Source organism: Hibiscus syriacus, unplaced genomic scaffold, assembly GCF_006381635.1.
Source record: "Hibiscus syriacus cultivar Baekdansim isolate YM2019G1 unplaced genomic scaffold, ASM638163v2 tig00110785_pilon, whole genome shotgun sequence".
NCBI lineage: Eukaryota > Viridiplantae > Streptophyta > Magnoliopsida > Malvales > Malvaceae > Hibiscus > Hibiscus syriacus.
In genome coordinates this window covers 1,061,838-1,089,744 of record NW_024062862.1, presented here as the reverse complement: position 1 = coordinate 1,089,744, position 27,907 = coordinate 1,061,838, and the positions used below count along the sequence as shown (strand labels likewise).

Genomic DNA, 27,907 nt, shown 5'->3' with positions numbered 1-27,907 from the left:
TCCAGTCTGTATTTGTAAAGAACATATCCAAAAAGGCCATAATCAGCCAACTTGTGAAGTTTACTGCGGTAGCCGAAGGCATAATGTAACATCCTCAAGACCGGGTTAGTGATCAAATTGTAAAGTTTCAGAATTTGGTGACTAGAGTAGAACCATGGATTAGTTCAATGATTTATTTGGTAATTAATCATAAAAGTTGTTAGTAATTATAAGATGAATTGAAGGGCAAAAGAGTCATTTGACAAGGAAGATTTTTATCTTTCCTTTATAAGATAAGAGAACCACGTGGAAAAGGAGAGATTTCTCCATAATATGCTATGTTTTTCCTTTCTTCTTCTTCACGTGGAAGCCAAGAGCCAAAGGTGAGTTTCTTTGTTTGTTGATTAATTATTGATTTTAAAGTTGGGTTATGATCATTAGATGATAATTAAGCTTAAGGAAAGCTTAATTTGTTCTAAAATAACAAGATGAAAGGTATTGAAGAGATTAAAGAAAATGGGTTTTTAGATGAATTTCTGGAAAGGAGTTAATAAGTGAAATTTGAGAAGGAATTTGACTTGTCATCACTAAGAATAAGAGATATATGAAGTTAGAGATGATTAATAACAAAGTTGAAAGTTTAGCAAGATTCTTAAATTTTAAGAATCATGTGAGATATAGAAGATAAAGATGGTTTATATGGATATAAGTTGGTTTAAGTAGTGGTAATTGAGTTTAATGACATGGTAGGGGCTTAAAATAGAAGTATTAAGCTGAAAAGAGTGGATTTTTGGGCATAAAAGAGAATTCTGGGTAGAGTGCATCGGTGCACATTCAATGTGCATCGATGCATCAAGGTTAAATCCCAGAAATTGTTGAAGGTGTACTGATGCACAAGTAGTGCATCGATGCACTTCTTAATATAGAAACATCGAATGCAATTGGTGCATCGATGCATAAGGAGTGCATCGATGCATCCCCTTAAAATGAAAACATCAAAGGTGATTTGTGTATCGATGCATGGGTAGTGCATCGATGCACATGTTAAAGAATGCATCGATGCACTGTTGAATGCATCAATGCACTTCAAGGGAAATAGAAACAAACCTTTCTTTTGGTCTAAGAAATGATAGATTAGAGTATATTAATTGGATACTAATAAGTATCAATGTATGATTATATAGATATCGAGCACGAACAAGTTCCAGAGCGATTATCAAGTCGAGATTCGATCGAAAGAAATGAAATCAAAAGTGGATTGGAACTTAGTGAGGACAAGGTGAGTGTACATTATTTAGTATATGATGTTCAATGGAAAATAAGACTTATGATAAGTCTATTTCCAATAGTAAAATGCATGAATTCATAGAGGTATGTGTTTGTTATGGTTTATATGTGTGCATGAGTATATGTGTTATTGATATGAATATGGTAAGTAAAAGAGATTAATGGTGATAATAAGGATAATGAAATGATATATATATGAGAATATATGTATATGAGAAGACATAAGAGTAAGATATAAGTTATGTAAAAGTGATTTACGAGACTATATATATTGGTGTGTTTTAGTATAAATGTAAGAGATCATATGAACCAGAAATAAAAGAGATAAAAGATAATACCATAGGAGTATGATAAAAACATAAAATGATGATATATGCTATGTGATGTATATATATGAATTATGTGATTCCATGAGAAGGATATGAGAATATGAAAAGAAGCTAAAAGCTTAAATGACATGTGATATGAAAGTGTATATGGGAAATGAATATGATAAAAGCTATGAGCATATGAAATAAGACTATGTGAAATGATATAAAAGAGAATGCCCATGTAAGTGTAAGAAGAGCTAGAGGTATAGTTGGCATGCCAAGAGTCGAGGGTTCATAGGTCCTTCGGGACATACAGTGGTCCTTCAGAACATGTTGAAAACATTTTGATATTTCGATATAACAAATTAAGTTAAATGAATTTTAAGATTATGCAATAAAGGTTTTCTAAGTATATTCGATATAATTATTTGAATATCAAAACATTACTCTAAATCTTTCAAAAATCATTTTTAATCCTTACTCAAGTGAAAATTAAGTTTTAATCTTAAAACAATTTCAAAATAATTTTACAAAGTATTTCGAACCATTTCAAAGCCAAAAATTCCAGATTGCTCAAAGGGAACCGATTCCCCCCCAAGGGGGTACCGATTCCCCCTTAATGGTTTGGCTCCGAGAATTCCAGTATGCTCTGAGGGAACCGATTCCCCCCTGTGTAACGGTCGAAATATTTGAATTTTACACTTAGGGAACCGATTCTCTATAGGGGTACCGATTCCCCCCACGCTCCAAGCTGTTTTATTAATTGTTTTCACACTAAAACGGCTATATTATCTTCTCTAATCATCCCCAACATTCATAATCGATTCAAGGTGTATTTAAGCAAGCTTAGAAGCCATTGATCAAAAACAAGAAATTATAGAGAAACAAGAGAGAAAGCATCAAACACCAAGTTTGTGCAAATCAAGCCAATTTTCCTTTCAATATTCATTTTACTTTTAAGAACACCATTTGTGCTCAATTGTAATTATTTTTTAGTGTTCTTTTCTTGTTCTAGAATTGTGCAACCATCTTACCTTGTGAGGTTTTCCTTGTAAGTTTGCAAATTTGTGTATTTCTCTTTGAAAAAGAGTGTGCTCAAGAATTTGGGGTATAATTCTTGAGGGAGTTGTAAGGTTACTCTTTGTCCTCAAAAGAAATAACAAATTAGTGAATTTGTTAGAAAATCCTTAGTGTGGATAGCTAAGGTAGTGGACGTAGACTTTGGTTGATAAAGTCGAACCACTCTAAATCATTGTGCAATTACTTTCAATTTTCTACAAGAGCTTCCACAAAATTTTAAATTGCCAATTCACCTCCCTCTTGGCCGATTCCGTCAATCGATTAACTCAACAATTGGTATCAGAGCCTCACTCATTTGAAGATTTAATCGCCTCTTGAGTCGATCCGGGAAGAGTTAAATCGATAAAGATGGCGTCTACTTCCGGTTCATTCTCCATGGAAGAATCCAGACCTATTGACGTGCCTCCACACTTCAATGGAACAAATTATCGTCATTGGAAGAGGTGTATGATGATATTCATCAAAGCATTTGATATGGAAGCTTAGATGATAATCAAGAAAGTATATTCCTCTCCTACTAAGAAGGCAAAGAAGTGGAGTGTTCAAGAACGGAAGGAAGCTCAACAAAATTCAAAGGCTATGCACATGTTTTGTTGTGCAATTGATCCTAATGTATATAAAGGAGTTTCTTCTTGTTCAAGTGCCAAGGAAATGTGGGATAAGCTTGAGGAGATCTATAGAGACAATGAAGAAGAAGAACTAATAAAAGTGATGTCTCTATTAGCTCTCACAGAGCCAAAGGTATCTTCTAACTCAAATATATCAAATTCAAAATCTTTTAATGAGTTACAAGATGCTTATGATAAATTATTTTCGGAGTTTGAGACCATGAACTCCAAATACAATAAATTGATTTCTAAATTTATTGCTAAAAATGATATTCTTTTGAAAGCTAAAACAGACTTGGAAAATCAAAATGAAATGTTGATAAAGGAGTTAGAGCTTTTAAAAATAAAATCTGAAAACTTTGAAAAAGAAATTTTCAAATTAAACAAACTTCTTCTAGAAATGAAAATGGATTTTGAAAATCAAAATGAAATCTTGAAGAAGGATTTAGAACTCTCAAAAATGAAATTTGAAAGTATTGAAAATAAAATTTCAATTTGAAAGATAAGCTTGAATACTTAACAAGAGAAAAAGAGATCATTCTAAATAATTCATCTAGTTCAATAATGACAATATGTTTACATTGTCATTATCATGGTCATAAGGAACATACTTGTCCTTTAAAGAAAGGAAAACGATTTAAAATTAGACAAGTATGGGTTCCAAAAGGAACAAGAGGCATTGAAACTAATGTTCAAGGATCTAAAGCAATTTGGATATCAAAATCTACTTAAATGTCTCTTGTAGGTGTGTGAGAGCAATGGTGATAAAGATGATGATATTCAAGATGCTCTAGCCACACATAAAAAGGGAATGGGTAATCTCTAAACTTAATATTTTTATTATTTGGTTGCTCATTTAGTTTATGCATGCATGAGGTTTTAAAATGTTGAATTCTGTTTTATCTCATGTATGTTAAAAAAAATATTGTATGATGAACATGGTAATTTTTAGTAATGTTTTATAAACTCTAGTTCATCATATTATTTTTTGGTCAAAATTGTTTTTAAAATGTAATTGATATCTCTTTAATAATTGATATCGATTTTTCAAGAACTTTGGTTTTGCAAAATTTTGACCTAAATTTTTTCTTAATGTTTATGCATAGATTTTTGTTTAAATATTACAAAGTTTTAATGCATAACATTTTCAAAAACTTTATGCATGTGCTCTTAATCTCTATAATCAACATTGCATAATGTTTTATATGTGAATGGGTTAAAAGCATAATCTTTTGAAAAATAAATTTTGATAAAAGATACAAAGTTTTATTTTAAATGATTACAAAATTGATTGACATTGCATCTATTTTCGATTATGCTTGTTGGTCATAAAATAGGGATATATACATGATGCATTTAGATTTTATTGATATGACTATTTTATGCCTAGTTGCTAGGGATGAGCATGATAATTTGTTATGGCATAGGAGACTAGGACATGCTAGTATGAGTGTTTTGCAACGTTTAGTTCAAGGATAATTGGTTCGAGGGCTGCCTAAACTAAAATTTGATAATGATAAAATCTGTGATGCTTGTGCTAAAGGAAAACAAAAGCGAGTTTCTTTTAAATCCATTAATGATGTGTCAACTAGTAGAGTATTACAATTGATCCATATAGATCTTTTTGGGCCAACTAGGACTACTAGCTTGGGTGGAAAACAATATGCATTTGTCTTGGTAGATGACTATTCTAGATATACTTGGGTTCTATTTTTAAGTACTAAAGATGAAGCATTAGAACATTTCATCACATTTTCAAAAATAATCCAAAATGAAAAAGGTTACTCTATAACTAGTGTTAGGAGTAATCATGGCATTGAATTTGAAAATCTTGGATTTATTGAGTTTTGTAATTCTAATGGTTTTAGCCATAATTTTTCAGCACCTAGAACCCCTCAACAAAATGGAGTTGTTGAGTGGAAAAATCAAACTTTAGAAGAAATGGCTAGAACCATGCTTTGTGAAAATAATTTTCCAAAATATTTTTAGGCGAAAGCCACAAATACCGCTTGTTATGTTATTAATCGAGTAATTATTAGGCCTATTTTTTTTAAGAAAACTCCATATGAACTTTTTAAAAATAAAAAGCCTAACATTAGCTATTTTCATTCTTTTGGATGTAAATGTTTTGTTTTAAACAACGGTAAAGACAATCTTGGCAAATTTGATGCTAAAAGTGATGAAGGAATTTTTCTGGGTTATTCCTTAAATTCTAAAGCTTATCGAGTATTTAATAAAAGAACTTTAGTTGTAGAAGAGTCTATACATGTTGTTTTCGACGATAATCTCCTTCCGAGGAAGGATTCTTGTTTGAATGATGATGTAGGTATTATAAATACAAATGACGTTAGACATGACGTTGGAGAACCATCATCAAAGGAAGAAAAAAAAGATGAGGAAACTCATGATCCTCTCGAGAATCCAACTATTGAAGAAAGGGAAGCATTTTACCCAAGAGAGTACAACTATGTCAAGGATGATAAAATCATAGGTGATCCATCCAAAGGGGTAACAACTCGATCTTCTCTTAGAAATATTTGTAATTATGTTGCATTTATCTCATGCATAGAGCCTAAGAATATTAAAGAAGCATTAAATGATGAACATTGGATTATGGCTATGCAAGAAGAGTTAAATCAATTTGAGATATGTAAAGTATGGACATTAGTTGAAAGGCCTAGTAATAAATCTATTGTAGGTACTAGATGGGTATTTAAGAATAAGCTTGATGAAAGTGGTAATATAATGAGAAACAAGGCTAGACTTTTTGCTCAAGGCTATACTCAAGAAGAAGGCATAGACTATGATGAAACATACGCTCCCGTAGCTAGGATAGAAGCAATTAGAATGTTATTAGCATTTGCATGTTTTCATGAATTTAAATTATATCAAATGGATGTTAAAAGTGAATTTTTAAATGGTTTTATAAAGGAAGAAGTGTATGTGGAACAACCTCCAGGTTTTGAAGATTCAAAATTTCCAGATCATGTTCTTAAATTGACAAAAACGCTTTATGGTTTAAAACAAGCTCCTAGAGCTTGGTATGAATGATTGTCAAATTTTTTAATTGAAAAAGGTTTTTCAAAAGGGAAGGTTGACACTACATTGTTTTTAAAGAACAAAGGTAAAGATTTATTAGTAGTTCAAATTTATGTTGATGATATAATATTTGGTTCTACTAATGATGTTCTTTGCCAAGAATTTTCTAAGCTAATGCAAAGTGAATTCAAAATGAGCATGATGGGGGAGCTCTCATTTTTCTTGGGACTCCAAATCAAGCAAAGAAAAGATGACATCTTCATCAATCAAGCTAAATACGTCAAAGACATGCTTAAGAAGTTTGGACTGGAAAATGGCAAACCTCATGACACTCCAATGAGCTCTTCAACAAAGCTTGACTTAGATGAAGGAGGTAAATGTGTAGATGTTAAATTATATAGGTCAATGATTGGATCTCTACTTTATCTAACTGCAAGTAGACTGGACATTATGTTTAGTGTTTGCTTATGTGCTAGATTTCAATCATGCCCTAAGGAATCACATTTACTAGCTGTTAAGAGAATCTTTAGATACCTTAAGGACACTCCTAGTTTAGGACTTTGGTATCCTAGAGACTCTAGCTTTAGCTTGCATGCTTTTTATGATGCGGATTATTGAGGATGCAAATTAGATAGGAAAAGCACCTCCGGTACTTGCCAATTCCTTGGAAATATTCTGATTTCTTGGTTTTCAAAGAAACAAAATTGTGTTGCATTATCTACCACTGAAGCCGAATACATTTCAGCTGGTAGTTGCTGTGCACAAGTTTTATGGATGAAACAACAACTTTTTGATTATGGAATTGAAGTTGGTACCATTGCTATCAAGTGTGACAATACTAGTGCTATTTGTCTCACTAAAAATCCCATCTAACACTCTAGAACTAAGCACATTGAAATAAGACATCACTTCATTAGAGACCATGCCACTAAGGAAGATGTAGTTCTAGAATTTGTTGATACTTTGCACCAATTAGCGGATATCTTTACAAAACCTTTAGACAAGGAAATATTTTGGACACTTAGGAGAGAATTAGGTTTAACCAACCTATCTTCACTTAGTGTTTAAAATAATTTTAGCACTTTTAAGACTAAATGAAAAATGCTAATTTTTAATTGCATTCATTGCTATTAGTTAGGGGGAGTTTATGATTCTTGATGAAAATTTAATTTATGTTCAAATATCGTTTAAAGAATAACTTGATTATTTGAACATGATTAATTTTCAATATATTAGTTGCCAATACCACTAGAGAAAATTAATTTAGCATTTTATGTGTTTAAAATCGGATTTTAGCATTTTGGTGCAGAGGGAATCGATACCCCCATGAGGGAACTGATTCCCCCTTTGAAGGGGAACCGATTCCCCCCACAGGGGAATTGATACCCCCTGGGGTTCTGGATTTTAACACGGGCAGAACCCTTAAATCCTCAAAACCTTCTCTTCTTCTTCCTTCCGCCGTTTCTCCTCTCTAACCTCTCAAATCTCCATTTTGGCCTCAAAATCATCGGTTTTAATCGGAATTCACTTCAAATATCATCTTCTAAACTTGCTATCATCATTAAAATCGTGCAAACAACATCAAAAATCCACTCAATCTCATCCTTCAAGGTAAAATTTTCTAAACTCTCTATTTCATCAATTTATGAACATAGAACTAGTTTTAATTAGTTATAGGTTGAACTTTAGATTGGGCATTGATTGTTTAGTGATTAGAAACTAGATATTACAACTAATTTCATCAAAAACACAAGAATTTTCCAAAATATTTAAAATTTTCGAAATAAATTTTTTTTCTTTAAATTATTGTGTTTTGATTGAATTATGTTGTTGTTATGAAAATTATACATATATTGTTTTTCAAAATCTTATTTTTCAAACAGTTTTCAAAAACTTTGCCCATTAGAATTGAATTAGAGAACCTTGAAATATTGAGGACTCAATTGAGTTTTGGGATTAATTGAATTGCATACATGTGTTTTCTAAATTGCAGGTTATCCATCTTATTCCGATTTCCTAAACCATGTCCAATCCTAAACGAGCTAGGTCATCATCTAGTCGCTCACACCGTCAACCAAATCCACCTCCAAATCCTCCTCCTATTCCTGAAAATCCAATTCCTAATCCTAATCCCATTGATCATAATTTGACTATCCAAAATTCGTGCTTTAATCATCCTGGTCCTAGAAATCATCGTTTTTGGTATTATCAATATTTTGACTCTTACAAAATTAGAGAAGAACGTATCCCTTCTCGTCAAGCTATGTTAGATATTAATTTTAAATATCTTCCTCTTTTAGAGGAGTGAAAATTTGATAAACTTTTTGATCTTGAATCCATTGTCTACCATCAACTTATTCGTATTTTCTATTCTAATGTTGTTTGTGTTAAAAACCGAACTGAAACCGAAACCATAGGAATTCGTTCCTACCTCCTAGGACAATTCTTATATATTGACTCGGCTTACATAGCCAATGCATTCGGATTAGATAATGATGGTATTTTAAATGAGAAACAAATCTTAGGATCTCGTTATAAAAAAAGGGATAGTGCAAGTGTCTTAGACCTTCATGAACGTTTTTTTCATATAATGTTTTCTTGGTGGTTTCGACCATCCGGAGGTCGTTATTCTACTCTTAGAGCCTTGGATCTTTGGTGGTTACATTGTTTTGAAAATGGTATTAAAATAAACCTACCTCAGATCATTTTTGCTGAAATTGTTGAAACCGTAAACCTTGTACCTAACAAGAAACTCTGTTCATCTCTAGTTTACGGTTGCATTTTGAGTAACCTATTTTCTAAAGCCAGGCTTAGAGTTGGTCTAGATGCCTCCTTTCCTCTAAAGAAACAAATTAATCTTCTTTCCTTAACAAGAGCAGGATGGATAAAGGATAAGGAAACCGGTGAATGGATTCGATCGTCTGAACATACTCCGGGAGCTAGTTCTTCACGAGCTCAACCAGAAGCTGACGATGATCCCGAGCTTCAACAGTTAATGCGAGACTTCGATGAACCCGAAGATGAGCCTGAGCAGCCCGAGGAGCAAGCACAACAAACGCATCAAATGCCTCCATATTTTCAATCCTTTATGGAGACATTCGATTTCCGATATGCTACCATGGATTCACGCTTTACTTCTATAGAGTCCCATTTATCCACAATGGGAGCTCAACAATTAGAAATTCTTCGCGAGATGCGTGCAAACAACGAAGCAACCAACGCGCGTATTAATGAACTCACTCACGAAATGGCCGTTATGCGAGCTCGTTTTCCTCCTCCTGATCCGGATGTTTGATTCTATGCTTAGTTTTAAAACTTTAAACTAAAAGATTATTGCTTGAACATTTTGAATATTTTGGAATGTTTGATTTTGAGGATTGTTAGACTTTGGATTTGTTTGGACGTTTGAGCTTATATATTTGGCTTAGTTAAATTTATTGCATCATTTTAGCAATATGACCAATTTTGCGATGTCACATTAATTATGAATATTGATTATGAAACTAATGGCTAACATTTCTCTTGATTGTGATCTTAGCAGCTTAAACTATATTCAATTGGCTAAATGATTTCAAAACCTTGTTTAAATTCTTTACAAATATCTTTTTGATTTAACAAAAAGGGGGAGAAGTGTTAAATGTTTTAAAAGAGGAGTAAGTGTTAAAGTAAGGAGGAGTAATTTTCAAAAGCGTCGGTTTTTGATTTCAAAATATTAAAATTACTAAAAATGTTTTGTTATATAAAAAAAGGGGAGATTGTTGAAAACATTTTGATATTTCGATATAACAAATTAAGTTAAATGAATTTTAAGATTGTGCAATAATGGTTTTCTAAGTATATTCGATATAATTATTCGAATATCAAAACATTACTCTAAATCTTTCTAAAATCATTTTTAATCCTTACTCAAGTGTAAAATTAAGTTTTAATCTTAAAACAATTTCAAAATAATTTTACAAAGTATTTCGAACCATTTCAAAGCCAAAAATTCCAGATTGCTCAGAGGGAACTGATTCCCCCCCAAGGGGGTACCGATTCCCCCTTAATGGTTTGGCTCCGAGAATTCCAGTATGATCAAAGGGAACCGATTCCCCCCCAGGGGGTACCGATTCCCCCCTGTGTAACGGTCGAAATATTTGAATTTTACACTTAGGGAACCGATTCCCCCCACGCTCCAAGTTGTTTTATTAATTGTTTTCACACTAAAACGGCTATATTATCTTCTCTAATCATCCCCAACGTTCAGAAGTGATTCAAGGTGTATTTAAGCAAGCTTAGAAGCCATTGATCAAAAACAAGAAATTATAGAGAAACAAGAGAGAAAGCATCAAACACCAAGTTTGTGCAAATCAAGCCAATTTTCCTTTCAATATTCATTTTGCTTTCAAGAACACCATTTGTGCTCATTTGTAATTATTTTTGAGTGTTTTTTTCTTGTTTTAGAATTGTGCAAACATCTTACTTTGTGAGGTTTTCCTTGTAAGTTTGTAAATTTGTGTATTTCTCTTTGAAAAAGAGTGTGCTCAAGAATTTGGGGTATAATTCTTGAGGGAGTTGTAAGGTTACTCTTTGTCCTCAAAAGAAAGAACAAATCAGTGAATTTGTTGGAAAAATCCTTAGTGTGGATAGCTAAGGCAGTGGACGTAGACTTTGGTTGATAAAGTTGAACCACTCTAAATCGTTGTGCAATTACTTTCAATTTTCTGCAAGAGCTTCCACAAAATTTTAAATTGCCAATTCACCCCCCTCTTGGCCGATTCCTTCAATCGATTAACTCAACAGAACATTTCATAGTGGTCCTTCGGGACAAATTCATAGCCCCTTGTGGGACCCCATACGAGCTATGGTCACATATCTACAGTTCTCACATGTGTACATGGGCTAAATAAGAGATAATTATGAAATCAATATATGTGATATATGTATATGAATTGTATTATATGATATATGCGATGATGTGTATATTGCTTGATTAATTGAATCATCTGTAGCTTAAAAGAATGAATGTATGAGTATATGATTATGAGACATAAATGATAAGAATATGGATAGTGGAATGAGGTTAGTAATGGAAATAATATGAGATATGTATATGTGTATATTGCATTGTATGTAATGTTAAATTGTTTTGGTATGACATCATGAGATGTATGTAATCATTATATGTTTATTTGCCTCACTAAGTCAACGACTTAGCGTGTGATTGTTTCACACGTAGGTTGTAGAAACGAGAAGTTGAGTAAGAGTTATGTGGAGCAAGACATGTCAGTTCTCCTTACAGAAGGTCAGATCAGAAGAAAAATGAATAATATGTATTTTATAGTATAAAAGTCTAGTTGGCATGTATTTAAAAGATTTGAATTAATATAGTGTATAAGCTCTGAATAGTTCTGTAAACGTTTTGAATAAGTTATATGTTATAAAAGTTTTTAAATTACTCACTATTTTATACAAGTAAATGTTTTAAAAAGTCAATGTGACACATCAGACTCGAATCCGTGTCAGATTCAGGTTGAGGGTGTTACATTTAATGGTATCAAAGCTAAGGTTTAGCCGATTCTAGGTTTAAATTGAAGTCAAATGAGGTCTAAAAATGTGTACATGCCAACTAAAAGTGAAAATTTCTGATCTGATAGTGTAAGGAGTATATTGTCTTGCTAATAGAATAATATTTGTATGATATAGTAGGAATTGATTATAAAAATTATCAAAGTAAATTAAATCGATAGCTGGCAAATCTGATTGCGATAGCAATTCACCTGCCCTGGCCAGGCAGGATGAAGAGCAGAAACCTCAGAAAGTGTCTTATAAGATTAAAGATTGATTTCAGAAAGTTGAAATCATATTAGAATAGTGATAAAAGATCTTTATTGTTTTGAATCGGAAAAGCTATATGAATTAGTTTTGTTAGTATGTGGATAAGATAGAATATGGTGAACAAGTATCACCATAAGAGCGTTAAAAGATCAAATGATGTAGTGAGATTTGGTAGAAGAGTTCAAGAATAAGTGTGTTAGTGACAAGCATATAAGATGTATAAGTCAGAGCTTATGAGTTCGAAATGAAGGGATAACATTGTGTATAAGCCAGAGTGTTTATATGATAAGGGTTTGTAGTTAAGACGGAAAAAAGTTAGCGTTGGCTAACAATAATATGTGATGGGAATGTACTGGAAGTATAAGATTGTAAGATATTGTCGGGATATGATAACCAAATATGGAATGGATCTGGATACAGTTGTATATTTGAGTAAAGCTGAGAATTGATAAAAAGAGTTTGAGAATGTGTATATCGATAATTAGTTTATAAGACAAAGGAAGTCATAATGTTGAGTTTGAACAACGAAAATTTTGGGATGTATATGATTGGATGATTAGGGCTTGTGCCCTAGATTGAACAGATGTTATTGACTAGTTGTCAGAGTAAAGGTGTAACATCTCTCATACTGGGTTAGTGATCAAATTGTGAGATTTTAATTTCAGTGACCAAATTAGATAAATTGAAAGTTCATGAACTGGATTAAAATATTTGGAGAAGGATAATTTAGCATATAAGGAAAAGTTAAGAGGGCAAACTAGTCTTTTATCAAGTAAATGAATTTAATATTATTTGGGGTTATTTTATAACCCACGTGGATGGCATTTGGGAGAAAAATTAGAGTTCTAGACATTTCTCTCATCTTCTTCTTCTCCTCCCCCGTGAAGCCAAGCTAAAAGGTGAGTTTTCTTGTGGATCAAATTCTTGATGAATTTAAGGTTGCTTATTGATCCTTAGATAATAACTAAGCTTAAGGAAAGCTTAGATTATCTTAAAACCATAAGATGAGGAGTATATGAAGAATTAAAGAAAGGAAGTAGAAAAGTGAAATCTTGAAGTAGAATTCATAATAAGAATTGAAAGTGGGATTTGACTTGTCATAAAGCTAACTAAGAAGTATGAGGTGTTAGAATTCAAATTAGAACATGTTGGAATTTGGGTTAGATTCTTAAATTCTACATGGAGAATTAGATTTCTAAGTTTTAGAAGTATTTAATGGATAATAATTAGTTTAAGTAAGAGTATGCAAGTTAGGGATATTAAAAGAGGGGAAATATAAAGTGTCAAGTAGAGTAAGAAGAGATTTTCGTGCTTAAATGACATTTCTGGGCACATTCATTATGCACCGATGCATCAATGATAAATCCCAGAAATTTTTTGAAGGTGCATCGATGCATATAAAGTGCATCGATGCATTAATTTAAATACAAACATCAAATGTTGTCAGTGTATCGATGCATAAGGAGTGCATCGATGCATAAGGAGTGCATCGATGCATAAGGAGTGCATCGATGCATTTCTAATAAAATGAACATCGAATGCCCTCAGTGCATCGATGCATCATGAGTGCATCGATGCATGCCTCCATTAAAAGTTGAAAATGGCTTTTCTTTTAGCCTAAGAAATGATAGTTTAGAATATACTAATTAGTATACTGATAAGTATCAATGAATTACTATGTAGATATCGAGCCTAAACGAGTTCTGGAACAATCGACAAGTAGGATCGATCGAGGAAAAAGCAAGGAAATATAGGTGAGTGCATATGCATAGCATGAATATAGTATTATAATCAGTTCTAGACTTATGATAATCTAGATTCAATATTTTAATACATGATTACATTCCATATTATGAAACATGATATAAGTTTATACCATATGCATTACATGACATGAATATGCAGGAAATGATATGCCTATGTGATAAAGGTATGAAAGTACTATATCTACGTGATACAAATTATGTGAAGTGTGAAAGCCCATGTTATGTAGATGAGAACTATAGGTATAGTTGGCATGCCAAGGGTAGAGGGTCTACGCGGTCCTTCGGGATATATATATATTCTGTGGAACATGTGTGAAGTCTTGTAAGACGCATACTTGATCCCTAGTATATGTATATGATTCTTAAGGAATGATATGTGGTCCTTATGGACATTATTATATGGCACTACGATGCAATTCTACGCGGTCCTTCGGGATATATATATATTCTGTGGAACATGTGTGAAGTCTTGTAAGACACATACTTGATCCCTAGTATATGTATATGATTCTTAAGGAATGATATGTGGTCCTTATGGACATTATTATATGGCACTACGGTGTAATTCTAAGTGGCACTTCGGTGCAATTATACGAGCTGTGGTGACAACATAGTGCACAACCTCACAATACTCACATACCTTAGGTTCTCAATATGATATCATGGGCCAATAAACTTATTAATACAAATTCATGAATGTTAAAGTGATATGCTTACATGTATGTATATTGGTGATGTAAACTACATTGATTAAGTACATGCTTTCATCTCATTTCATATCATTATGACATTTTTATTACATTTCCTCGTTATTATTATTACATTGCCTTACTAGGTCGATGACTTAGCTTTTGAGTGTTTCACACGTAGGATCCAAGAAAGTAAACGGGACACGTTAAATAGCTGGACAACATTACTCCTGCAACCACCAGATCAGAAGCAACTTAATCAGTAGGTCATTTTGTTATGTAAATGGCAGTTGGCATGTAATTAAAGGGTTAAGTTGTGTATGCTCTAAATATTTTGGTAAACTTATATTACAATATGTATATTATCGTATTTTCTTAATATAAGTTCAAATATTTTGCTATTATTTGTTAAGAGTTGTGTTTTAAAAGTCAATGTAATATCTCTGACTAATATCCGGGTCGGGTACGGGTTGGGGTGTTACATTTACTGGTATCAGAGCTATGGTTTAGCCGATTCTAGGCATAAACCAGAGTCTATAGAGTCTTTAAGTGGAATACATATCAACATATAGTGGGAAATTCTGATCTGGTATAGTATGAGTATGTTGTTTTGCTAATAGAACAATGTGTTTATTTTATTAGATGTCCGGACATAATAGCTCCCGAAGTGAAGCGGGAGAAGATAGGCCTGCTGAAAGCAGTAATTCACCTGCCCTGGCCAGGCAAGGTGAAAAACAGATATCTCCAGGAGTGCCTGTGCAAGATCAGGATACGTTCTTCAGAACGTTAGACGTTATTTTGACGCGTCTTCAACCTCCTGCTCCACCAACTCAAAGAATGAATGTAGCAAAAGAGTTGAGAGGTTTAGGAGCTCCCGAATTTAAGGGAGAAGCTGAGGAAGGTCCAGTGTCAGCGGATCTTTGGTTGAATGATTTGAAAATCATGCTAAATGGTCTCCACTGTTCCGAAGTGGAGAAATTAGATGGAGTTGTATCTTTAGTGAGGGGTCAGGCGAGGATATGGTGGACGAACGTCACCATGAGGATGTCAACCGACCAGTTGACTTGGTCTTTGTTTTTAGAAGAATTTAAAAACAAGTATATTGGAGATCAGTTTATGAATTTGAAGCAGATGAGCCGCTCTGTATATGAGTACGAATGTGAGTTTAATAGGCTGAGCAGGTTTGCAGCTGAGCTTGTGCCTACTGAAAAAGATGCTTGCGAATGGTTCGTGGAGGGCTTGCGCCCTAGACTTAAAGAAATGTTGATAGTATTAAACTTGTCCTCATTCCAGGAGGTGATCAATCATGCAAAAGCTCTTGAAAGGGCTTAGAATGAAAGATTTGGGGACTCAAGAGTTCAGACATCAAAGAGGACGACTACTTCTTCTAGTTCAGCACCACCAAAAAGAGGAAGAGACTCAGGATTTCGATCGCAAACTAGATCCGAATCAGTTGCATCCTCAGCAAGAGGAGCAAGTCAGGTGAGACCTAGACAGACACAATCAGTGGGATCGGGTGCTGGGAGATTCACTCAGAGTCAAGTGAGACAGTGTCAGCATTGTGGGAAGAATCATTCTGGGTTATGTCGGATGGTTTCTGGAGCTTGTTTTCGTTGTGGAGATGCTGGACATTTTATTCGGGATTGCCCGATATTGGTTGGTGAGCCTGCACCATCTGAGAGAGTTGGTTCTACCTCACAGAGAGGACGAGGAAGAGGTAGAGGAATGAACCAGTCTGAATCCTCTATGCAACCGGAAGTTCGATCCACTACTCGGGTATACAATTTAAAGACAAGTGATGACCGTGATGATCCTGATATCATTGCAGGTACTTTTCAACTGTATGATAAATTAGTATTGGTGCTGATTGATCCGGGTTCTAACTATTCTTATATTACCAGTAAATTAGTAAAAGAATTGAAAATTCCTATAGAAGCTACGAGTAATGTGATGATAGTAACTAATCCGTTAGGGCATAGTACTCGGGTAGACAAGGTTTGTAAGGGGTGTCCCATAAAGATTTAGGGAATTGAAATCTCTGCTAATTGATGGAATTACCCTTTGACGAGTTTGAAGTAATTCTGGGAATGGATTGGTTGTTTCATTATTATGGGAATGTCGACTGTAGATTGAAAAAGGTAACCCTGAAGAGTCCAGAAGGAATAGAAGTTAATATGATCAGTGAAATGTGTAATCCTTTAGCAAATGTATTATCAGTGATGTCTGCCAAGAAATTACTGCTACAAGGATGTCAGGGTTTTCTTGCAAATGTGATAGATTCAAGAGCTCAAGAGAAAAGGTTAGAGGAGATTCCAATAGTTCGAGAGTTCCCTGATGTTTTTCCTGCTGAATTGTCTGGATTACCTCCAAGTAGAGAGGTGGAGTTCCAAATTGAAATAATGCTGGGAACAGCTCCGATTGCAATGGAACCTTATCGAATGGCTCCAAAAGAACTGCAAGAGTTAAAGAATCAATTACAAGAGGTTCTAGAGAAGGGATTTATCCGACCAAGTGTATCACCTTGGGGAGCTCCGGTGTTATTTGTTAAAAAGAAGGATGGATCAATGCTTCTTTGCATTGATTATCGACAGCTCAATAAGGTGACAATCAAGAATAAGTATCCCCTTCCACGTATTGACGATTTGTTTGATCAGTTAAAAGGAGCTTCGGTATTCTCGAAGATTGACTTACGTTCCGGTTATCACCAATTGAAGATTCAGGAGAAAGACATTCCGAAGACAGCTTTCAGAACGAGATATGGTCACTATGAATTCATTGTAATGCCATTTGGAATAACGAATGCACCTGCTGCTTTCATGGATCTTATGAACAGGATTTTTAAGCCCTACTTGGACCAGTTTGTTGTTGTCTTTATTGATGACATACTGGTGTACTCGAAATCCCATGAAGAGCATAGCACACATCTGAGGATCGTCTTGCAAATTTTAAGAGATAAAAAGTTGTATGCCAAATTGTCCAAATGTGAGTTCTGGTTAAATGAAGTAATTTTCTTGGGGTATGTGATCTCCGCAGATGGGATTAGGGTTGACCCTCAAAAGATTAAAGCTATAATGGATTGGGAAGTTCCTAAGAATGTGTCTGAAGTTCGGAGTTTCCTTGGACTTGCCGGTTATTATCGAAGATTCGTTAAGAATTTTTCGATGATAGTGCTGCCTCTTACAAAGCTGATGAGAAAGAACATATCATTTGTTTGGACTCCTGAATGTCAAGAAAGTTTTGAAGTTTTAAAGGAAATTTTGACAGAAGCTCCTGTATTAGTTCAACCTGAAACTGGCAAGAATTTCGTAGTGTTTAGTGACGCGTCCTATAATGGGTTAGGGTGTGTGTTAATGCAAGAAGGAAAAGTGGTAGCGTATGCATCAAGACAGTTGAAACCACATGAAAAGAATTACCCCACCCATGATTTAGAAATGACTGCTGTAGTATTTACTCTCAAGATTTGGCGTCATTATCTTTATAGAGAGCGTTGTTACTTATATACAGATCATAAGAGCCTGAAGTATCTGATGACTCAAAAAGAGCTAAATTTGAGGCAACGTAGATGGGTAGAGTTCTTGAAAGATTATGATGTGATAATTGACTATCATCCCGGAAAAGCTAACGTAGTAGCAGATGCCTTAAGAAGGAAAACGTTTGCAGCCTTACGAGCTATGGATGCAAGATTATCTTTAACTGGAGACGGTGGTCTATGTGCAGAGTTAAAACTTAAACCAGCATGGTTGGATCGAATTAGAGAATTACAAAGTAAAGATGAAATGTGTTTGAAAAGAATAGAGCAAATAAATAATGAAGAAATTAAAGACTTTGAGGTTAAGTCAGATGGAAATTTGTATTACAAAGGAAGAATTGTGATACCCGACAATGAAGATTTGAAGAAAGAAATATTGACAGAGGCTCATTGTAGTCCATTGACGATGCACCCGGGTGGAACCAAGATGTATATGGATATTAAGGATCGATTTTGGTGGTCAGGGATAAAAAGAAGCATCACTGAATTTGTGTCTAAGTGCTTGGTATGTCAACAAGTTAAAGCTGAGCACCAAGTTCCATATGGATTATTACAACCCCTTTCCATTCCTCAATGGAAGTGGGATAATGTGACGATGGATTTTATTTCGGGGTTACTCTTGACTCCGAACAAAAGAGATTCAATTTGGGTCATCGTTGATCGTTTGACCAAATCAGCTCATTTCATTCCTGTCAGAACTAATTTCTCTATGGAAAAATATGCGGAGTTGTACATTAGAGAAATTATTAGATTGCATGGAGTGCCTGTTTCTATAGTTTCTGACCGAGACCCTCGATTCACTTCGAGATTCTGGAAATCTTTGCAGGGAGCGTTGGGAACTCGCCTTAACTTTAGTACGGCCTTTCACCCTCAGACGGATGGGCAATCAGAAAGAACTATTCAAATATTGGAAGATATGTTACGAGCATGTGTTATTGAGTTTAAAGGGTCATGGGAGAGATATTTACCACTGGCAGAGTTCGCTTACAATAATAGTTATCAATCCAGTATTAAAATGGCACCCTATGAGGCGTTATATGGGAGGAAATGTCGTACTCCATTAAACTGGTATGAGCTCAAAGATCGAAGTGTAATTGGTCCAGATTTGATTCAAGATGTGGAAGAGAAAGTGTGGGAAATTCAGCATAACCTCAAAGTGGCATCTAATCAGCAAAAGTCCTATTCTGATCTTAAAAGAAAAAGGATTGAGTTCGAAGTTGGAGATAAAGTTTTTCTTAAAGTATCTCCCTGGAAGAAAGTATTACGTTTTGGTCGGAAAGGAAAGTTAAGTCATAGATTCATTGGGCCATATGAAGTTGTTAAAAGGATAGGACCCGTGGCATATCAGTTATCATTGCCACCGGAAATGGAGAAGATTCATAGTGTCTTCCATGTGTCCATGTTACGAAGATATAGGTCCGATCCCTCTCACATCGTTGCACCAGAACAAGTAGAAGTCCAATCGGATCTGACATATGAAGAAGAACCAGTGAGAATATTGTCTTATGAAGTTAAACAGTTGAGGAATAAATCAGTTCCATTAGTCAAAGTTCACTGGAGGAATCACAAAGTAGAGGAAGCAACGTGGGAGCGTGAAGAAGATATGTGTTATCAATACCCTTATCTGTTCGTGCAATGAAAATTCGAGGACGAATTTTCTTAAGGGGGGAGATTTGTAACATCCCTCATACCGGGTTAGTGATCAAATTGTGAGATTTTAATTTCAGTGACCAAATTAGATAAATTGAAAGTTCATGAACTGGATTAAAATATTTGGAGAAGGATAATTTAGCATATAAGGAAAAGTTAAGAGGGCAAACTAGTCTTTTATCAAGTAAATGAATTTAATATTATTTGGGGTTATCTTATAACCCACGTGGATGGCATTTGGGAGAAAAATTAGAGTTCTAGACATTTCTCTCATCTTCTTCTTCTCCTCCCCCGTGAAGCCAAGCTAAAAGGTGAGTTTTCTTGTGGATCAAATTCTTGATGAATTTAAGGTTGCTTATTGATCCTTAGATAATAACTAAGCTTAAGGAAAGCTTAGATTATCTTAAAACCATAATATGAGGAGTATATGAAGAATTAAAGAAATGAAGTAGAAAAGTGAAATCTTGAAGTAGAGTTCATAATAAGAATTGAAAGTGGGATTTGACTTGTCATAAAGCTAACTAAGAAGTATGAGGTATTAGAATTCAAATTAGAACATGTTGGAATTTGGGTTAGATTCTTAAATTCTACATGGAGAATTAGATTTCTAAGTTTTAGAAGTATTTAATGGATAATAATTAGTTTAAGTAAGAGTATGCAAGTTAGGGATATTAAAAGAGGGGAAATATAAAGTGTCAAGTAGAGTAAGAAGAGATTTTCGTGCTTAAATGACATTTCTGGGCACATTCATTATGCACCGATGCATCAATGATAAATCCCACAAATTTGTTGAAGGTGCATCGATGCATATGAAGTGCATCGATGCATTAATTTAAATACAAACATCGAATATCGTCGGTGCATCGATGCATTTCTAATAAAATGAACATCGAATGCCCTCAGTGCATCGATGCATCAGGAGTGCATCGATGCATGCCTCTATTAAAAGTTGAAAATGGCTTTTCTTTTAGCCTAAGAAATGATAGTTTAGAATATACTAATTAGTATACTGATAAGTATCAATGAATTGCTATGTAGATATCGAGCCTAAACGAGTTCTGGAACAATCGACAAGTAGGATTGATCGAGGAAAAAGCAAGGAAATATAGGTGAGTGCATATGCATAGCATGAATATAGTATTATAATCAGTTCTAGACTTATGATAAGTCTAGATTCAATATTTTAATACATGATTACATTCCATATTATGAAACATGATATAAGTTTATACCATATGCATTACATGACATGAATATGCAGGAAATGATATGCCTATGTGATAAAGGTATGAAAGTACTATATCTACGTGATACAAATTATGTGAAGTGTGAAAGCCCATGTTATGTAGATGAGAACTATAGGTATAGTTGGCATGCCAAGGGTAGAGGGTCTACGCGGTCCTTCGGGATATATATATTCTGTGGAACATGTGTGAAGTCTTGTAAGACACATACTTGATCCCTAGTATATGTATATGATTCTTAAGGAATGATATGTGGTCCTTATGGACATTATTATATGGCACTACGGTGCAATTCTATGCGGTCCTTCGGGATATATATATATTCTGTGGAACATGTGTGAAGTCTTGTAAGACACATACTTGATCCCTAGTATATGTATATGATTCTTAAGGAATGATATGTGGTCCTTATGGACATTATTATATGGCACTACGGTGCAATTCTACGTGGCACTTCGGTGCAATTATACGAGCTGTGGTGACAGCATAGTGCACAACCTCACAATACTCACATACCTTAGGTTCTCAATATGATATCATGGGCCAATAAACTTATTAATACAAATTCATGAATGTTAAAGTGATATGCTTACATGTATGTATATTGGTGATGTAAACTACATTGATTAAGTACATGCTTTCATCTCATTTCATATCATTATGACATTTTTATTACATTTCCTCGTTATTATTATTACATTGCCTTACTAAGTCGATGACTTAGCGTGTGAGTGTTTCACACGTAGGATCCAAGAAAGTAAACGGGACATGTTAAATAGCTGGACAACATTACTCCTGCAACCACCAGATCAGAAGCAACTTAATCAGTAGGTCATTTTGTTATGTAAATGGCAGTTGGCATGTAATTAAAGGGTTAAGTTGTGTATGCTCTGAATATTTTGGTAAACTTATATTACAATATGTATATTATCGTATTTTCTTAATATAAGTTCAAATATTTTGCTATTATTTGTTAAGAGTTGTGTTTTAAAAGTCAATGTAATATCTCTGACTCATATCCGGGTCGGGTACGGGTTGGGGTGTTACAAAAGGTGATAGAGTTATAAGATTGGAGGAAAAAATAAAGTTGAGTTAATTGATTATGATGTGAATTTGAATATAGTTGTGTATTCTGATCAGATAGATATGATGTAGAAACGGAGATAAGTATTTGCATGAAACCTTAATGAAGGAAAATACAAGTATAATAAATGATAGAGAATGAAGTTCTGTATAAGAAATGGGTTATCAGAGTAATGAGGATGCAATGAAGATTGGTACATAGAGATGAGTATAGGTGATAAGACAAGAGTATGTGAATATAAAAGGAAAGATATGATTTATATATAAGGAATAAGGAATAAAGAAATGAAAGGGATTGAATTAAAGGATCAGATATGATAAAGGTTATATGGAAGTATAGATGACAATTTTGATATAGAAGTAAGACAAGTGTGCAAGGTGATGTGAAAAGATTCTTTAAAGTGTATGTTGAATCGTATTTAAAGAAGATTTAAGGTTGTATTCTTGGTTAAATGATGATGGAAAATGAATTTGGTTATTATAAGGTAGTTAGAGATGGATTTTTGATGTTGAGTGATGAAAATGGATGTTACTGTCTACGTGATTAGTGACATTATATGAAATTTCAGAAATGGTCAAAGGAAAATGCATAAAGGAATGAGAGAAAAGACATAAATGAATTAAAGTTACTAGTTAATGTTTATATGATAAATGACAGTAGATGAATACATAAGGGAAAAATGTAGTTGAAGGATTAAAAGATTAAGTAGAGGAACATGAGAACATTAGAAGATATGTTCTTATTGATATGTTCAGTGAAAATTCGAGGACAAATTTTCTTTAAAGGATGGGAGATTTGTAACATCCTTAATACCGGGTTAGTGATCAAATTGTAAAGTTTCAGAATTTGGTGACTAGAGTAGAACCATGGATTAGTTTAATGATTAATTTGGTAATAAATCATAAAAGTTGTTAGTAATTATAAGATGAATTGAAGGGCAAAAAGGTCATTTGACAAGGAAGATTTTTATCTTTCCTTTATAAGATAAGGGAACCACGTGGAAAAAGAGAGATTTCTCCATAATATGCTCTGTTTTTCCTTTCTTCTTCTTCACGTGGAAGCCAAGAGCCAAAGGTGAGTTTCTTTGTTTGTTGATTAATTATTGATTTTAAAGTTGGGTTATGATCATTAGATGATAATTAAGCTTAAGGAAAGCTTAATTTGTTCTAAAACAACAAGATGAAAGGTATAGAAGAGATTAAAGAAAATGGGTTTTTAGATGAATTTCTGGAAAGGAGTTAATAAGTGAAATTTGAGAAGGAATTTGACTTGTCATCACTAAGAATAAGAGATATATGAAGTTAGAAATGATTAATAACAAAGTTGAAAGTTTAGCAAGATTCTTAAATTTTAAGAATCATGATGAGATATGGAAGATAAAGATGGTTTATATGGATATAAGTTGGTTTAAGTAGTGGTAATTGAGTTTAATGACATGGTAGGGGCTTAAAATAGAAGTATTAAGCTGAAAAGAGTGAATTTTTGGGCATAAAAAAGAATTCTGGGCAGAGTGCATCAGTGCACATCGATGCATCAAGGTTAAATCCCAGAAATTGTTGAATGTGTACCGATGCACAAGTAGTGCATCGATGTACTTCTTAATAATAGAAACATCGAATGCAATTGGTGCATCGATGCATCCCCTTAAAATGAAAATATCGAAGGTGATTTGTGTATCGATGCATGGGTAGTGCATTGATGCACATGTTAAAGAATGCATCGATGCACTGTTGAATGCATCGATGCACTTCAAGGGAAATAGAAACAAACCTTTCTTTTGGTCTAAGAAATGATAGATTAGAGTATATTAATTGGAAACTAATAAGTATCAATGTATGATTATATTGATATCGAGCACGAACAAGTTCCGGAGTGATTATCAAGTTCTTGATTCGATCGAAAGAAAGGAAATCAAAAGTGGATAGGAACTTAGTGAGGACAAGGTGAGTGCACATTATTTAGTATATGATGTTCAATGGAAAATAAGACTTATGATACTATTTCCAATAGTAAAATGCATGAATTCATAGAGGTATGTGTTTGTTATGGTTTATATGTGTGCATGAGTATATGTGTTATTGATATGAATATGGTAAGTAAAAGAGATTAATGGTGATAATAAGGATAATGAAATGATATGTATATGAGAATATATGTATATGAGAAGACATAAGAGTAAGATATAAGTTATGCAAAAGTGATTTACGAGACTATATGTATTGGTGTGTTTTAGTATGAATGTAAGAGATCATATGAACCAGAAATAAGAGAGATAAAGGATAATACCATAGGAGTATGATAAAAACATAAAATGATGATATATGCTATGTGATGTATGTATATGAATTATGTGATTGCATGAGAAGGATATGAGAATGTGAGAATATGAAAAGAAGCTAAAAGCTTATATGACATGTGATATGAAAGTGTATATGGGAAATGGATATGATAAAAGCTATGAGCATATGAATAAGACTATGTGAAATGATATAAAAGAGAATGCCCATGTAAGTGTAAGAAGAGCTGGAGGTATAGTTGGCATGCCAAGAGTCGAGGGTTCATAGGTCCTTCGGGACATACAATGGTCCTTCAGGACATTTCATAGTGGTCCTTCGGGACAAATTCATAGCCCCTTGTGGGACCCCATACGAGATGTGGTGACAGCATAGTGCACAACCTCAATAGACTCACATATCTACAGTTCTCACATGTGTACATGGGCTAAATAAGAGATAATTGTGAAATCAATGTATGTGATATATGTATATGAATTGTATTATATGATATATGCGATGATGTGTATATTGCTTGATTAATTGAATCATCTGTAGCTTAAAAGAATGAATGTATGAGTATATGATTATGATTCATAAATGATAAGAATATGGATAGTGGAATAAGGTTAGTAATGGAAATAATGTGAGATATGTATATGTGTATATTGCATTGTATGTAATGTTAAATTGTTTTGGTATGACATCATGAGATGTATGTAATCATTATATGTTTATTTGCCTCACTAAGTCAACGACTTAGCGTGTGATTGTTTCACACGTAGGTTGCAGAAGCGAGAAGTTGAGTAAGAGTTATGTGGAGCAAGACATGTCAGTTCTCCTTACAGAATGTGAGATCAGAGGAAAAATGAATAATATGTATTTTATAGTATAAAAGTCTAGTTGTCATGTATTTAAAAGATTTGAATTAATATAGTGTATAAGCTCTGAATAGTTCTGTAAACGTTTTGAATAAGTTATATGTTATAAAAGTTTTTAAATTACTCACTATTTTATATAAGTAAATGTTTTAAAAAGTCAATGTGACACATCAGACTCGGATCCGGGTCGGATTTAGGTTGAGGGTGTTACACATCATAGACGTTGCACCCAAGAGGACCGGCATGTGGATGAGGCGAATCCATTCTTTGTCTGGAAATGCTTTGTGTGCCAGACATACTAGGAGAGGAGCTAGTGCTCCCTCGAGAAAGAACCAATTGACGTTCCCATACTCACCTTCCGTTCCGAATATTCTGCGGGGTCCAACTAGCCCCCATATAACGGATGCATCGAAGAACACATTGTCCATCGGACAAGTCCATGGACTGTCAGGTGGCAACAAGGAGGTATCACAAAGATTGGGAATCTCTTCCATAAGCCACCATGCAGTTATGGTGTACACAAAGACCGCAACAATTGTTCCTACCACTTGCAAATGCGACTCATTAGATATCAATCGATATAGGTTTACATTCGACCCTTTACGAGAGAACTGTGATTTTCAGGATTGCAGACAGAGAACTGACCTGTGCTGTGAACATCGACCGAGGAGGAATCTTCATGTAATGGCCGAGTTTGAAGTCCGAAACAAAGGTTAGAGCTTGAGCCATGCTTATGTATCCATACACCTTGAAGCACATATTAGCAACAGGGTGCTCAGGGTACATATATCCAATCACTTATTCAGTAATAATGTTCAAACCCGGAGCCTACAGAAGCAAAAACAAACCCCGAAAAATCGATTAGAAGCCATGGAAATCAAGTCTCAACGCAGATAAATAGTTTTCCTTTACCTGATTTGTTGTAGCAGCAATGATACCAATAGGAAGGGTGAAGAAGAAAGCAATGGCACAAGCTAATAATACACCCCACCAGGGCAACTGGAGCGTTTCGTTATAGTATTCGCAAATGAATAGTATAAGGGCAAGATTCAACACGAGGATTGCGACAAACCACCACGTGGGAACAAGTTTGTACTTCTTCATAAGCTTTGTGTGAATGTCTATCTTCTTATTACCTAGAAATGCACTTTTGGTCTGTTGCCATAGGTTTCTGCATATAGCAAGGAAAAATGAGAGAATATGCATTACTTTTGAGGTCATATTACTTTGTTAGTAGGGCTTACCTTCCATCAAACAGTAGGACGTGGAAAATTGTTGCAGTTAGGGTAGCAAAACCGATGCCGTAGGTCATAGCAAAGAAAGTGCTGAGATGTACTCGGCCGTTTCGCCCGTAAGCCTCCTTGTCTAGATGAAACATGGGATCGACGATGCTCAATATGTCGTACAATTCACCGTTTGACTTGAAAAGTTTACTAGAATAAATGGGAAAGTTTTTGGCTTCGTAGACATCAAACCATACGAGAGTGGTGTCATGACGTACATCACAAGGAAGAAACCGACCGCGATATTGGCAGTAGCAAACCATGGACTAGCGAGTGGACTCCCTAGGTATGAGGAAATTGTCGCCCAGTCGAGGCCAAACGAACCAATACCAAGTCCTTTCAAGCCCGAGCCGAGTTGTTAGACTAAAACCGACTTGGGAGCCAACCAGCAAACCCAGGAGAATGATGTCAATGTACTGAAAAGATATCCAGGGAGAACATAGTAGGCAAAGCTGCATATCAAGACCAGCAGAAAGAATTGATTCAGAGTTGTTCCACCTTTCGGCCGCTTCTCTTTCTCGTGCAAAGCCCTGTGGTAATAATAACAGTTGTTTCGATAAGGATCGATATACGATCAACAGCAGAGGGATGCAATAGTGCATGAAAATGAATACCTGAACAAGGAGACCATGACCAGGTTACTTGGCCACCACATTTCCCCTGGCTCAACCAGATATTTCCTGAAAATCTCGGCCCAACCGAACCCCAAAACCTATAATCAAACAACAAGAACAACTTCATCATATTGATTATATACAATGTTCACCATCAGAAGATTGAAGGAGCAAGAATTAAGAGGAAAAAAGAAGAAAAAAAACCTGGGTTGTCATCATAACGAGGAGGGCAGGGATAAATGTTAGATTCCTCTTATAGTAGAGCTTAACAGCACTCAAAATATGAGTGGCATAAACAGTTCCAGCTCCAGAATTGGCAAAGATAGTAATCAAAACATGCTCCTTTATATTGAATGGACCAGGGTTCATCGTGAACTCCCATCGTGTGTTCTCGAAGAACAGGCGACGAGGCAGCGATTTCGCCATCAAATGGCCGAGGGGCACGATGGCAATCATGGCAGAGATAGAAGTAATCGACAAGGGCATCGTCCTGTACCAAAAGAACTGGTTGACAAACGAGAGAACAACACAGGAACCGAGACCGAGAACCCACATCCGGAATGTGACGGCAGGCAAAGTCGGGTCATCGGTTTTGGAACCGTGATTTCAACTTGTTTTACAGGGCAACATTCTTCTTCAACCTTGTCCAGCTCCATAGCTTCCATTTCAGATATCTCCCCCATGATGCTCTTGCTAAGCTAACACACGCATATTAACAAAAAGATATCAAACAAGAAAGCAAGAAACTAGGAGTGTTGCAATGGTGGGTCAGG

The 27,907-nt window shown here is 34.6% G+C and overlaps 1 protein-coding gene and 1 pseudogene across 1 annotated transcript; one reads left to right on the top strand and one right to left on the bottom strand.

Annotated features, from left to right (window-relative positions):
• The first annotated feature begins 37 nt into the window (after positions 1 to 37).
• On the top strand, positions 38 to 26,046 carry LOC120140495. Its single transcript, XM_039155476.1, has 2 exons — positions 38 to 80; positions 25,451 to 26,046. The coding sequence occupies exon 2, from the start codon at positions 25,481 to 25,483 to the stop codon at positions 25,952 to 25,954; it is 474 nt and encodes a 157-aa protein (XP_039011407.1). The 5' UTR covers positions 38 to 80; positions 25,451 to 25,480; the 3' UTR covers positions 25,955 to 26,046.
• On the bottom strand, positions 25,969 to 27,817 carry LOC120140531 (annotated as a pseudogene).
• Between the last annotated feature and the right edge of the window lie 90 nt (positions 27,818 to 27,907).

Bases quoted from the DNA above. Each gene is read 5' to 3' on its own strand.
- LOC120140495 (XM_039155476.1), top strand. From the start codon at position 25,481: ATGTGGATGAGGCGAATCCATTCTTTGTCTGGAAATGCTTTGTGTGCC.